We start from the raw sequence: 13,959 nt of genomic DNA on the forward strand, positions 1-13,959 counted from the left end.
TCAGCAGTGAATCCATCTGGTCCGGGGCTTTTCTTTGGTGGAAGATCTCTTATTGCCTTTTGTATTTCAGTCCTTGAAATAAGTCTGTTTAGTTGGATTAGGTCTTCTTGGTTCAGTGTGTGTTTGTTAATATTGGCTAGAAATTCATCAATTTCTTCTAGATTTTCAAATTTGTTGGCATAAAAGTTTGAAAAATATCCCCTCATGATGCTCTGGATCTTGGTAATTTCTGTCGTGATATTACCATTCTCATCTGTGATTTTGTGTATTTGGGTGTGATCCCTTCTTTTTTGGTAAGATTTGCCAAGGGTCTGTCAATTTTGTTAATTTTTTCCAATAACCAACTCCTTGTTTTGTTGATTCTTTCTATAGTTTTTTTGGACTCCATTTATTTAATTCTGCTTTGATTTTAGTAATTTGCTTCCTACTACTGGGATTAGGATTGGTTTGTTGCTCTTTTTCCAAGAACATTAAATTGTTGGATTGCGATTTTTCCTATTTGTCAATGTAAACACTCAGAGCTATAAATTTTCCTCTGAATACTGCCTTGCCTGTGTTGTATTTTGTGTGCTCCTTTTTGTTAAATTTCTTAAGCTGTTGAATTTCTGTTCTGATCTCCTCGATGACCCATTGGTGATTCAACAATGTCCTGTTCAATCTTCATAAGTTACAGGGTTTTCATTGGTGGAGATTGGTGTTCAGTTCCAATTTGATGGGCTTGTGGTCTGAGAGAATGCAGGGAATAATTTCAGTGTTTCTGAATCTACACAGGTTTGCTTGATTGGGCAGGAAAAAAAAATTGGTGGAGCTATGAGAAGCTTTGTTTACCAGGAGTGCGGACTCTCCCAGGAGGAGGAGCTTCCGCTACCACTGGGGAGCAGACTTCTGGCTCAGCTTCCTCTGGGAAAACCTTTGCCATTTTGACTGATGATGCTGTGAGCATCACTTCTGAGGCTCCAGTTGGTTTGGCATGGTCTTTGCCAGCAGTCAAGATCGTGCTGCTGTCAGCTGGTGGGGGAGGGGATTCCTTCCCAATGCAGGAGTGGAAACTTCTCCACGAAGGTACTCACAAATTGCTGGGTTGTCTAGTTCTGTGAAGCTGGCAGGTCCGCACCACGGCTGGGTGATGGTTCTGGGCTCGCTCAGGCTCTGTCTGGCTCTGTCCAGAGCCAGCAGGTCTGCACTGCTGAGAAGCGCTGTCTCAGGTTCTGGAGTAAGGCTTTGTCTCCTCAGCAGCTCAGAGTGACTAGCGGCGCTCCTTCTTGCACTGGGTTTCTGCCTTTTTCCTCTCTGACTGAGATCTCTGTGGTGCTAAAGCTTTCTTAGGATGGATCTTTGGGTATGAATTTCCCCTACGATGCCAGAACTGGTGTCTTGGTGAGAGCTCAGAAAGACTCACATTGAACCACCGATATCTTCCACCAATCACTCTTCTAAAAATTTCAAGGTACATTTAATATAATGTTCATAGTTTAGCACAAGCCAGCTATGGTAGTACATGCTCTGAAATTCATACTAGTTAAGCATTAGAATAGATTCTTGTCAGAAAGAAGAAAAATCAATTCAATGCAAAGCCCCCAACACGGAAGGGGCCAATTAAAACAACAACAGTGCATTTTTTTTGCTTTCTGAGATTATATAAATTTATTATATTCCTTAGATTAATGGATTTCACATGCACATTTCCATAAATGGATATATTTTGTTTCGGTAATTTCCATTGCTCATATATCCTCTGATTCCACACTCCACAATCTGTTCTCTTTAGCTTCCCTTGCAGGTTTCCTAGGAATGTTTGATGATCTATTTTTATTTTTTTTCAGTCCTGTGATAGAACTCAGGGCCTGAGCACTGTCATTGGACTTTCTCAAGGCTAGAGCTCTACCATTTGAACCTCAGCACCATTTCCAGCTTTTTTCTATGTATGTGGCTCCAAGGAATTGAATCCATGTCTTTGTGCATGCTAGGTAAGCACTCCACCACTAGGCCAAACTCCTGTTCCCACATCTGCTAATTTTTGTGTGCTCATATTAATATTACTGAGGTAAAATGAAATCTCAGTATGGTTTTGATTTGCATTTCCCTGGCTGCCATATATTAGCCATATACATCTCCTTTTAAATATTTTACATTTTTGTGGTGCTTTGATTTGCAGTTCAGGATTAAAAAAAATCCTTTGTTATATCTGAAGATAGAGCTTCATTGCATAAAGAAGCATTTAGCGTGGGTGTCTTAAGGTTCAGCTAGTGGTAGCAGTTTGAGAATGGATTCTGCGTATATTCTCCATTATATTGTCAAAAATAACAAGAAAACAATTGATTTGCGAGGTAGTAGTATCTCATGTTTATAATTCTGGCTACTTAGTGTGAGGTCCGCCTGGATGAAATGACTTCTTCCCTTGGCTCTTTCCCCCTGTACTCTGGAAGTCCCTGCCCAGCACCTGTAACCCTGGCAACTAGCATGCCTGGGGGCTGTGGGAGGTCCCCCAGTCTGAGCATTTTCCCCATCCTCTGAAATCACATCCACTACTGCTGTTAGCTATTCCCCTCCCTCTATATAATCTTTCACTTCGCCTCCATGTCCTCACTGACTCTTCCCCTACCTCATCATTGACCACCCCCCAGCCTCACAGACTTCTCTTCCTCTTAATGTTTCTTATTACAATGGGGTCTCATTAGTCTTGTCCAAGCCAGGACAATCCCTTGAGATGTCTTTACGCTCTTTAGATGTTCTTCTACTCAGGGACTCCATAATGCCAAAATGGCTCATCTTTTATTACAATTGTGTCTGTTCAAAGTATAGGCTAGACAATTGGTCTCAATGGCCTCAAAACGGGACTTTGGATTATAATATTCTCAGGAATTTAGACAGTTTCTGCTGATGCAACGGTAAATGGCCAGAGGTTCTATATATTCAGGCGTTCTTTGCTCTCCATACTTGCCCTTCTTTCTACCAATCCTACCCAACTTTTCCTATCCTACTGGCACAGGGGCAGCCTGTCCCTGCCAAACCACCTAAGTGCCTGGAGCCTCTTCCTAAAATGCCTGATCCCCTGCTCAACATTGAAGACTCTGCTTTTCCTCTCCAAGCTGAATCTTCTGTGCCTTCCCTCCCCCTTCATCTCCTTTTACTTCACCTCTCAAAGCCAATCCTGCACTGGTGGCTCACAGCCTCCAGCAGCCCCCTTATTTCTTCTGCAAGAGGTGGCAGGGGCACACAGAGTTTTTCATGCAAAGGCCCCCTTTTCAATGACCCATCTTTTCCAGATCAAGAAGTGACTGGGATCTTACTCCCAAGACCCTAATAATTATACCAAAGAGTTTAAATACCTTGCTCAGACCTATGATCTCACTTGGCATGACTTATATACAGTCCTGTCCTTAGGGTTTGGGTTGTAGTCTAGGCACATGCTGATGAAACCCACTGCCAAGACAATACTTTCCTAGTAGGGGCAACGGCTGTGCCCAGGGAAGATCCCAAATTGGATTATGAAAATAATGCTCCTGGAAGGGTTAGCAGAAATAGGATGGTAACTTACTGGTAGCTGGTCTCCAAAAGGCAGCCCACCATGCAGTCAACTATGATAAACTAAAGGAGGTTACCCAGAGACCCACTGAAAACCCAGTCGAATTTCTTGATCGCCTTACAGTGGCACTCCAGTGTTATACTAAGCTGGACTCAGAGTCAAAAGAAGGTATAATGGTGCTTAATACCCATTTTATTTCCCAATCCACTCCTGATATTTAAAAAAGTTGATAAAGGCTGAGGATGGTCCTCAAACCCCCCAAGGAGATCTGGTGAACATGGACTTTAAGGTTTATAACAACCTGAGGAACAGAAAAAAGCTGATAAGGCTGCCCGTAATAGGAAAATTTGCCAGTTCCTGGCTGCTGCTCTTCGGGCTCCTCCAAGTGGAGGCATCCAACACACAACCACCCAGAACATGCTTTAAATGTGGCAAGGAAGGCCATTGGGCAAGAGCTTGCCCTACTCTACAACCACCATCTGGACCCTGCCAAAGTGTGGACAGCCGGGACACTGGGGAGTCGACTATCCCTCCTCGTCTCTACAAGGTGGGCCAGTCCCTCCCATACCCTCCACACATGGGGAGGAGCCCAACTTATCCAAGATACTCAGCTTGGCCACGGAAGTTTAATGGTGCCCAGGGCCATTGGGCATCACAATGGAGGAGACCAGGGTATGTCTCCAGGTTGCAGGCAAGCTACTTGTATCCCTTCTTTTAGATAAGGGAGCCAGTTAATCGTTGTTACCTGAGTATTCCAGCCTGTCTTTTCCCTCCCAGATCCCAGTGGTGGGTGTAGACGGCCTTCTTACCTCCTCTGCAACTGTCCATGTAGAATAGATAACTTTCCCTTTTTACATTCCTTTCTATTCTTACCCTGCTGTCCCATATCTAAGGTTCCCTCAGCCCCTTAAAGTCCTTTTCCTTCTCTCCCAATTTTGCCTGATGATCAAGTCTTTCTCAATCTGTCTGATTTACATCCTAAGTGGACAGGTCTTCGTCAGGTCCTGCTGACCACTACCACTGAAATTTAGCTTAATGGACAGCTACAGTGGGTACTTCTGTCAAGAGTGAAAAAGGCTCCTACTCTTGACTCCTATTACTCAAGGTGTCTCACATCCCTGAAGAAGATGAGACCCCTGCCTTTTAAGACTTACTTTGAATTTCTTCCAAGGACAGATATGCACATTCACTACCGTGGAACTGTTACTGCTCCTTCTGGACAGACAGCATATCCACCTTTTACTGTCAGTGTTGATGCCCCTTGTCAGCAGGAAAGAGTCGGCACCCCTTTACAACTATCAGAAGGCGGGAATGTTAGGTACGCCTGAAAGAAATGACTTCTTCTCTTTGCTCTCTCCCCCCCTGCACCCTGGAAATCCCCGCACAGCAGCTGTAACCCTGGCAACTAGCATGCCTAGGAGATCCCCCAGTCTGAGGTATTTCCTCATCCTCTGAGATCACATCTGCTTCGGCTGTGTCTGTACCCTCCCCCTATATAATCTTTCACTTCTAGTCGTAAGCTTGCTTGCTTGCCCAACTCCATCTTGGGTGGCAGGAGTCTGTTCTTTCCTCATGAAATAAACCCTCTTCTCCTGAACTGCATGGAGTTTCCTTTTGGCAGACCTTACACTTAGGAGGCTGACATTTGAGTAGGACTTTTTGGACAACTGGTTTATCGTGTTCTTTCATTGTTCCTTCTCAGATTAAATCACTTCATCATTGAAATATAATGAAAACATTAGTCCATAAGTAAAAGGGCAAAGGAATGAAAATGAAATCATTTAACTATTGCTCGTGAGTAGAGCATGGTTCAGAGCCAGCCCATATAGAAAAGTCTGTGAGTCATTTTTTTCTAACTAAAGACAATACAAGTGGAGGTGGATGTTTGGCATAAATGATAGAGGAAGCCTTGAGTTAACAAGCTAAGACAGTACCCAGGCTCTGAGTTTAGGCCCTATTACCAGCACAAACACACAAAGATCACAGCAAATGTTGACAGGAAGCAGATAAAAGACAATCGAGAATTTAAGTGAACACCATTTAAAAATAACTTTACCAATTGAGCTACAGCTGTAGTTTTTGTTGTTGTTGGTTAAATGGCAGTAGGGGTCTCATGAACTTTCCTCCACAGGATGACTTTGAACCCCAATCCTCAAATCTTAGCCTCTTCATTATGTATTTTCTTATGGATCTGTGGAACATTCTAAGTACCACAAATGAGAGAAACCATGGAACCTATGGTGCTCTGGGTCTGGCTATGAATTTGGTTTCACATGGTCAAAATTATATTTATTCTTTTGGGCATTCCTTTTTAGACATGAGATGTGAGTATAATAGTTCAAAACTAGCCCAGTTACTAAGTTCTAGGAGAGTCCATCTCCAATTAGCCATCAAAAAAGTTAAACTGGAGATATGTCTCTGTGGTAGAGTACCAGCTAGAAGAAACCCAGACAAGGCCTTGTACAGTGGTTCATGCCTGCAATCCTAATTACTCAGGAGGCTGAGAACTAAGGATCACAGTTCAAAGCCAGCCCAGGCACTAGAGTCTGTGAGACTCTTAACCACCAGAAAACCAGAAGTGGTGCTGTGGCTCAAGGTGTAGGGTGGTAGCCTTGAACTGAAGAGGTCAGGGACAGCTCCCAGGCTCAGAGTTTGAGTTCAAGCTCCACCATCACCACAACTACCACCACCACCACCAACAACAACAAATAGAAAAGAAATGGGAAAATAAAGAAAAAAGAAAAAAAAACCCAGCCAAGCAAAAGTGCAAAAGTGCAAGCTCAGTCAAAAATCCCACATTTATAGCACCACTGGTCACATAGCCCATGTATGGAAGCAGAAATTTGGTTGTAATATATGCCAGTCTTCTCTTTATACATTTCTCTTTGTTCTCCTAGGGTTCCTCCAATGCTATCTTCATCAGTTGCTGGTATTTCCTGTTCATAGTTTCATTTTCTGCAATATATTTTCTCATTTCTTTTACCATATTTCAGTTTGCTAATTTATTTTATCATTTTCTGCATTTGGATTGCTCTAGTATAAATTTAACTATCATTAATTAAATCTTATTCCAAGATATTTTGTTTAATTTTTTTGCTTCATTATTGAAGCTCCAGATCCCTCCCTCCCCTCCTTCCTCCCTCTCCTCCTCCCTCCCCTCCTCTCCCTCCCCTCCTTTCTCCCTCCCCTCCTCCCCTCCTTTCCTCCCTCCCTCCCTCCCTCTTTTCCTCCCTCCCTCCCTTCCTTCCTTCCTTCCTTCCTTCCTTCCTTCCTTCCTTCCTATCTTCCTTGCTTTCTTTCCTGTGTCTCATTTTGTCCTCAAACACTCTCTCAGCATTGTGGTTTTATTCTTTTTTTGTGTGTGTGGGGGTCACTTTGGGCTGTGCCTGAGCTGTTCAATTCAAGGCTCCCACCCTATTCCTGGACCTGGGCTTTGTCCCTGAGCTCTTCAGCTCTTGACAACTGCCTTACCCTTGAGCCAAGCCCCACTTCCCATTTCCTCAAGGTTAACTGGAGATAAGAGTCTCAGGTTCTTTTGTGCTGGCTGGATTTCCACCTTGATCCACAGATATCAGCCTCCTGAGTAGCTCTGATCACAGGCATGAGCCACCGAGCCTGGCTCTCTCAGCCTGTTGAATACCTGGTATTTAAGCAGATTTTCTTAAGAGTTTTACTGTTTCCTTCTTTTGATGAATGACCAGTGGAGGTAATCTAGAGTTGTTCACAAGTGTCATGGTTGGTCTCTTTTAAGCAGAACAGAGGGAGCCGGCAGGACATGCAGATTGTCACCACAATTCCTGCATCCATGGACCTCTAAGCCCAGTGGCAGGTCCCTGGATAGAGCTTGGGACTTGATGCCAAGAGTCTTCTCTGTGTAGTACAAGGGCATTCCTGAGTCAGTTCCTGAGCCCTGAAGCTCAGTGCAATGGTGACTCACCTTCCGTGGAAGTGCAAATCAGGGTTTCTGTTGTGCATTGATGTAGAGCCCTGTTTCGGGAGAAATTTACTTCGCTGGTCCTGTGGATGGGCTTGAAGCGGGCACAAGGTTTCAGGAGAGCTGGCGGTGAACTCACTTAGGAAGCCTTGACTGGAGTTTGGCATCAGTGGAAGCAAACAATTGTAGAGGGACCATGTACGGGGAGGCTAGATGAAGAATTATAAGGTTTACTAGGATGGAGGCCATCTTTTCCCTGGGAGGAGAGGAAAAAATGCTAGAAATAATTTTGATCAAGATAATTCAAAGTGAAAAGCCAGACCCACAGCAACATAAGGTGCATTGTTTATTTCATTCATGGTAGGTGCAGTGTTCCACAAATTTATAAGTAAATATACTAGGTGGTAATCAAGGGGTTAAAACTAATTAACTGACTTGTAATAGACTATCGAGAGACGAAATGCTTACAAAAATCTAAGTTATTGCCCAACAAAGTTAATAATTGGAAATGGGTTGTTGCAAGGGGAGGATCCAGAGAGAGTGGAAGAAGAATGAAGAGTGTAAGAGGGGATAATGCAGGCAAAATTAATGGTATTTATTACAAAATTATATGTATTAGGCAAGGTGTATATTGAATGGGGGTGAAGATTTTGATGTGATCACACAGATGAAGATGGATTGTACACATAAACTGCTTTGTATAGTGATAAAAAATTCAATCTGTAACCTACAATTAAGATAGGAAAGGGAAGGGGTGTATGGGAAGAGATGGGTGTGGATAGTGAAAGGATGACATTGACCTACGTGCACTGTATTCACAAGCTGGTTTGGAAAATGGCAATGCCTTTGGATAAGTACTTAAAGATAATAAAAATATAGGAAGAAATATAAATCAAATTCAGAAAGGCATATATTGTATATTTTTGCTAATATGTGAACTCTAGCCTAAAGTAATAATAATAATTGGAGAAGTAGAACCTTATTGTTTCAACAGTGGCTACTGGCTGGTCCCTGGTAAAGGAATGGCTTTGGTCAGGATTTGAAGGAATGAAGTTCTCCTGTATCCCACAGATACATACTCCATGCTACTCCCCATTCTGTTAGAAACCAGATGCCTTGTCATCTTCCCTCTATGCAGATGAAACGGTGTCTAGGTGAGGACAAACTGTTACTCTGGGTCCTGGTGGTATATGTAGGCATCAGTGGATAGTCGTGGGCAGTGGCTCTCAATCCTGGGCCTTTGACAGCTAGGTTTGTGGAACAAGGTTCAGAGAAACACGCATTCTCCAGTTTGACTCTGACAGTTGTCATCAGATTACTTGGCTGTACTGAGTATTAGTATTTTTTGATGGCAGTCATTGTCTTCCATTGATACTCTTGTCAATGTTTCCAATGCCCACCTCCAGGGCAGTGTTTACCTTTTCAGTCACTGATTCTTTATTTTTCCCTATTGTACCATATCAGAAAGATGTGCAAAATTAGTTGAGAGAATGTCTTTATTGGGCCTTGCTGTTTTAGCTCAGCAGTTTAGCATGGAGGGCATTTAAAAGTTGCTCACAAAGCCTGGTTTATATGGTGAGAATAGCCTGCTTGCATGGCCAGAAGGGAGAAAGGACAAGGACATCTTCATAAAGCACAATATTCCTCCCACAATAGCATGAATCATGGTAAATTCTGTTAGGGAAATAGAAGATTGTATTTTCATCAACCACAGGTCTTCTACTGGGCTGAAGTATAGGACGTGCTACTCACTGGGTCAGTGTCCTCTGGAGAGGAGGTCATATTGGTATAATGAGAATCTGGCTGCATGTTTGTTATGTCTTATTTCAGTTCAGGTACAGTCCTACAGAATGGTCAATTAGAACATGGCAGAAAACACCTTTGAGAGAATACTTAAAGCAAAAATATATCTCTAATATTCAATATCATTCACTAAGACCTTAATAATGCTTCCATTATGTCCTCATGCTGTGATAAGAGGTGGGGCCTACCAGGTTCTAGTTGTATCTCTGGAGAGCAGATATCTGAGAATGGTTCATGTAAAAACACATGACTGTAATGGAGCTCTCAGATGACTGAATATTTTACAAGAAATATTTCTTCAGTCATAGTAATAGATAACCTAGATGCTATTGGACACTCATTTGGAGGAGTGGAACTGCTAGCATGAACTGATGTGCACAAGGGTGTTATGTGTGTAGTTGTTTGAGAAGACATTGAAATCATCTGGCTTGGAAAGCCTTCCTCCCACCCTGCAGTGATAAGATCCTTTCCCATGCCTCTTTCACGTCCTTGTTTCTCAGGGTGTAGATGAGTGGGTTGAGAAGTGGAGTAATGACACAGTAGAATAAAGACAGGAACTTGGCCTGAGTGCTGCTGGCAGGAGGCTGGAGATACATGTACATGCCTGGCCCATAGTACATGGTGACAACCACCAAGTGGGAGCTGCAGGTGCTGAGTGCCTTGTGTCTTCCCTCAGCTGAAGGTAACTTCAGCACAGCCCTACCAATGAGACTATAGGAGACAATCACCATCAGAGGAGACATCAGTAAAAAAGGGATGGCACCCAAGATGAAGGAGAGGTCGTTAGTAGTAGTTTCACCACAGGCCAGCTTATTTAGAGCAGGCACCTCACAGAAGAAGTGTTCCAGAGTGTGATGTCCACAGAGGGGAAGCTGGATAGTGAGTGTGACCTGAAGCAGGGAATTGGCCAGGCCACTGGACCAGCATGCAGCTGCCATGCACACACATGCCCAGGGGTGCATGATGAGACTGTATCTGAGAGGATGGCAGATGGCCACATAGCGATCCAAGGCCATCATTGCCAATAGGACACATTCTGTATAACCTGCCCAGGTGAACATGTACAGCTGTGTGATGCATCCCCAGGAGGTAATGGTCTTCTCTGTGCCCCAGAGGTTGATCAGCAGCTGTGGCACAATGGTGCAGGTGATGCAGAGGTCCAGCAGTGAGAGGTTGTCCAGGAAGAAGTACATGGAAGTCTGGAGTCTGGGCTCCATCATGGAGAGAAGGATGATGGAGCTGTTGCCCATGATGGTGAGGATGTGGGAGACCAGGACCACTGCAAAGAGTGGGATCTGCAGCCATGGATATTCTGAGAAGCCCAACAGGACAAATGTGTTGGGGAAACTCACATTTTTTCCCTCCATGGCCTTCTGTTGTACAAGTATGTATTTCTAAGGAAAGACACAAAGCTTGAGGATAAACTTGCATTTCTATATGTCTATGATAATATCCATAAGCCTCCCACTGTATTGATAAGGTAATTCCCCTAATAATAAAGAATTTTAAATATGGGGTGGCTTCCTGTCATACCACTCTATGCTGTGCTTTGAAGTAGGGATAAAGTTAGAGCTGAAATTCTGTAAATGTAATAGTAAAGTCGAATCTATCTGTCTGTCTGTCTATCTATCTATCTATCTATCTATCTATCTATCTATCTATCTACCTATCTATGTATTTGTGGATCATGGGGCTTGAACCTGGCCTGGGCTCTGTCCCTATATTCTTCAGATCAAGGCTACTGTCCTGCCCTGAGCTTCCGTTTTTCTAGAAGATAAGAGTCTCAGGTTCTTTTGTGCCTGGTGGTGTGAACCACCACCCCCAAATAAAACTGATAATTCTTTTTTTTTTAGTTTTACTTTTTTTTAGTTTTTCTTTTTTTCATATATTATATTGTAATTAATAGAAGGGTTACATTATATTTGCCAGATAGAAGATGCATTAATTCACATATATTGATACCCTTTCTCATGTCTTGGTCCCCATTTCCCTCCCCCCCACCCCCGCCCCTCATCTTGTTTTCCCTCTTTCCCTATCCAATTTCAAATAACCAAATACAAATATATCCAATATATCAAATAACAAAGTGAGATACTGTAACAATATGAGATAACCAAGGGACAGCAAAAGAGATGAGACATAACATAGTACATTAAGGACAACAATCATTCATTATATGGCTTTTGTTTCTATATCCTAGAGGTCCTTTCATTTAGCATCCTACTATATGGCCTTATGTATCTAGGTTTTGCTCTATTCCAAGTCTCTGCTAGGAGAGCCCAAGGTTTCTACTGATCATGACAAATGAGGGAAATCATTGAGCCTACGTTCCTTTGAGTCTGGCTTACTTCACTTAATATGATTTTTTTCTAAGTCTTTCCATTTCCTAACAAATGGGGCAATGTCATTCTGACAGCTGCATAGGATTCCATTGTGTACAAATACCACAACTTGTTGATCCACTCATCAACTGAGGGACATCTAGGTTGGTTCCATATCTTTGCTATGGTAAATAGTGCTGCAATAAACATCGTTGTGGTAGTGGATTTAGAATGTCCTTGTTTCTGGACAACTGGTTAAATGCCTAGTAGTGGAATTGCTGGGTCATAGGGGAGCTCTATGTTTAGCCTTTTGAGGCACTGCCACACTGCTTTCCATAGTGGTTGAACGAGTTTGCACTCCCACCAACAGTGTAGTTGTGATCCCTCCTGGCCACATCCCCTCCAGCATCTGTTGTTGTTAGTCTTCTTGATCCTGGCCATTCTATATGGAGTGAGGTGGAATCTTAGAGTTGTTTTGATTTGTTGTTTGTTGTTTGATGAGTTGTTTTATGACCAGAGATGTTGAGCATTTCTTCATGTGTCTATAGGCCATTTTTGTTTCTTCTTCAGAGAAGACTCTGTTTATGTCTTTGGCCCATCTTATAATGGGACGGTTGTTACTTTGGACATTAGTTTTTGAGTAATTCAATTTTTTGAGCTGTTAATATATTTTAGATATGAGGCCTTTGTCTGTTTTATGGTTGGTGAAGATCTTCTCCCACTCTGTAGGCTTCCTAATTAATTTACTAGCTATGTCCTTTGCCCTACAAAAGCTCTGTAGTTTAATGCAGTCCCACTTATCCAGCCTTTCTCTGATTTTAAAATTGATAATTTTTAAGCGTGATTTCCCTTTTTCCTTTCTTACTCACTAATTCCCTTTCTACTATCATGGTCATCTTCTAGTCTGTTCATTAAACAATTGATTCTATCATACAGAATTAGTTATGTTGTCTCTTCTTGTAGCATGTGTCTTTCTGGAAAAATATTAAAGGAATTCCTGCTCAGTGTTTCTTTTCAATGTAGTTTACTGGTGCTGCAGTTTCAGCTAATGATTTGAGTTTGAGAATGCTCAAGCAGCTATCTAGTTTTGCAAGCATTTTTTTTTCTTGAAAGAGAACATCAAATTAAAGGGAACTCTGAGCCTAATAATTCCAGCTAGTTGTTGCAATAGTAAAATATACCATAAAATCAAGCGTAACTTACTTATGTGCAGTATATTTATATGCACACTGATTTATGTATATGGTATTCAACTCTACCATTCAACTCTAGAATCTGTTTAAAAAATTTTCTTTATTCAGAATGAATGATTACAGTTATTTCTCAGTAGTGTGGAATAGTTATAATATCACATAATCCCTTTTATATTCATACTGATATAGCTCATAGTTTAAATAATGAAAATCATGAATATTTCAAGTTTTACCTATAAAAATATTTAACTCTTAGAACAGTGATGATAAAATCATTTCTTCCTGATTGGGTAATATGTACATTTATTTCCTGTTTCTTAGTATCGGCTGTTCCCTCTTTCTCTCCCATTCCCTCCCTCTGAGTCTTCTTATCTATCTGTTGAAATAGTCCTAGTGAACAATACGTCCCTGTTCACTGTTCATCCCTATCCACAGATGCTGTTACCCATCATTTCACTCCTTGAATCATCATTCTAACTAGTCCCTACCCTTCAGAGAAGGAGAATCCCACCATATTTGCTATTTTTCTATTGGCTTCTTTCATTTTAATAACATCATCCAGACTCATCTATGCTGTAGCATTTGTGAGAGTGTTCAACTTTTACAAAGACTGTGAAACATTGTATTCTATGTGCATATTATATCCGGCTTCCATACTTCTTACTGTAAATAATTTTACTATGAACGTGGATGTTGAAAAACTTGTTTGTGCTCTTGCCTTCAGTTCTTTTGAGGGCATACACAGAAGTAGAATTGTATTCACTTTTCTGTCATTCTGTCTTCTTTTCTCTCCTCTCTAATCAAATTCGATCAACAGTCCACTAGGACTTAGTTCTCCTACCAAAGAATAACTTAATTGACAAAGATCAGTCTTTACATATACACGTTCTTTTGGATAACCCTCCATAATTCTTCACAGCTCTCCCCTTCGAAATGGAAAAAGAAAAAAAACTGAAGCCAGATGAAACATTCTAGAACTGTATCACCTGGAAGTCCCTTTAGTCAGAGATAGTAGGCCTTCAACAGTGGAGGCATGTTAATAACAATGGTGGTTCACACAAGCAGAAGTAATGATCAGGGAACAAACATATCTTTGAGACATGGAGGACAGGGAATTTTGCAATCAGGTGCTCAGGTATCTGCTTTGGGCTTAGAGTGGGTTGAGGTTGGGCTACTTCTATC

General features: G+C 41.9%; 1 protein-coding gene across 1 annotated transcript; it reads right to left on the bottom strand.

Moving 5' to 3' along the window:
- Positions 1–9,682: 9,682 nt before the first annotated feature.
- On the bottom strand, positions 9,683–10,630 carry LOC150057438 (olfactory receptor 2G3-like). Its single transcript, XM_090339979.1, has one exon. The coding sequence runs from the start codon at positions 10,628–10,630 to the stop codon at positions 9,683–9,685; it is 948 nt and encodes a 315-aa protein (XP_090196105.1).
- Positions 10,631–13,959: the final 3,329 nt, after the last annotated feature.

Source organism: Megascapheus bottae, chromosome 10, assembly GCF_031878675.1.
Source record: "Megascapheus bottae isolate mThoBot1 chromosome 10, mThoBot2.hap1, whole genome shotgun sequence".
Classification (NCBI taxonomy): Eukaryota; Metazoa; Chordata; class Mammalia; order Rodentia; family Geomyidae; genus Megascapheus; species Megascapheus bottae.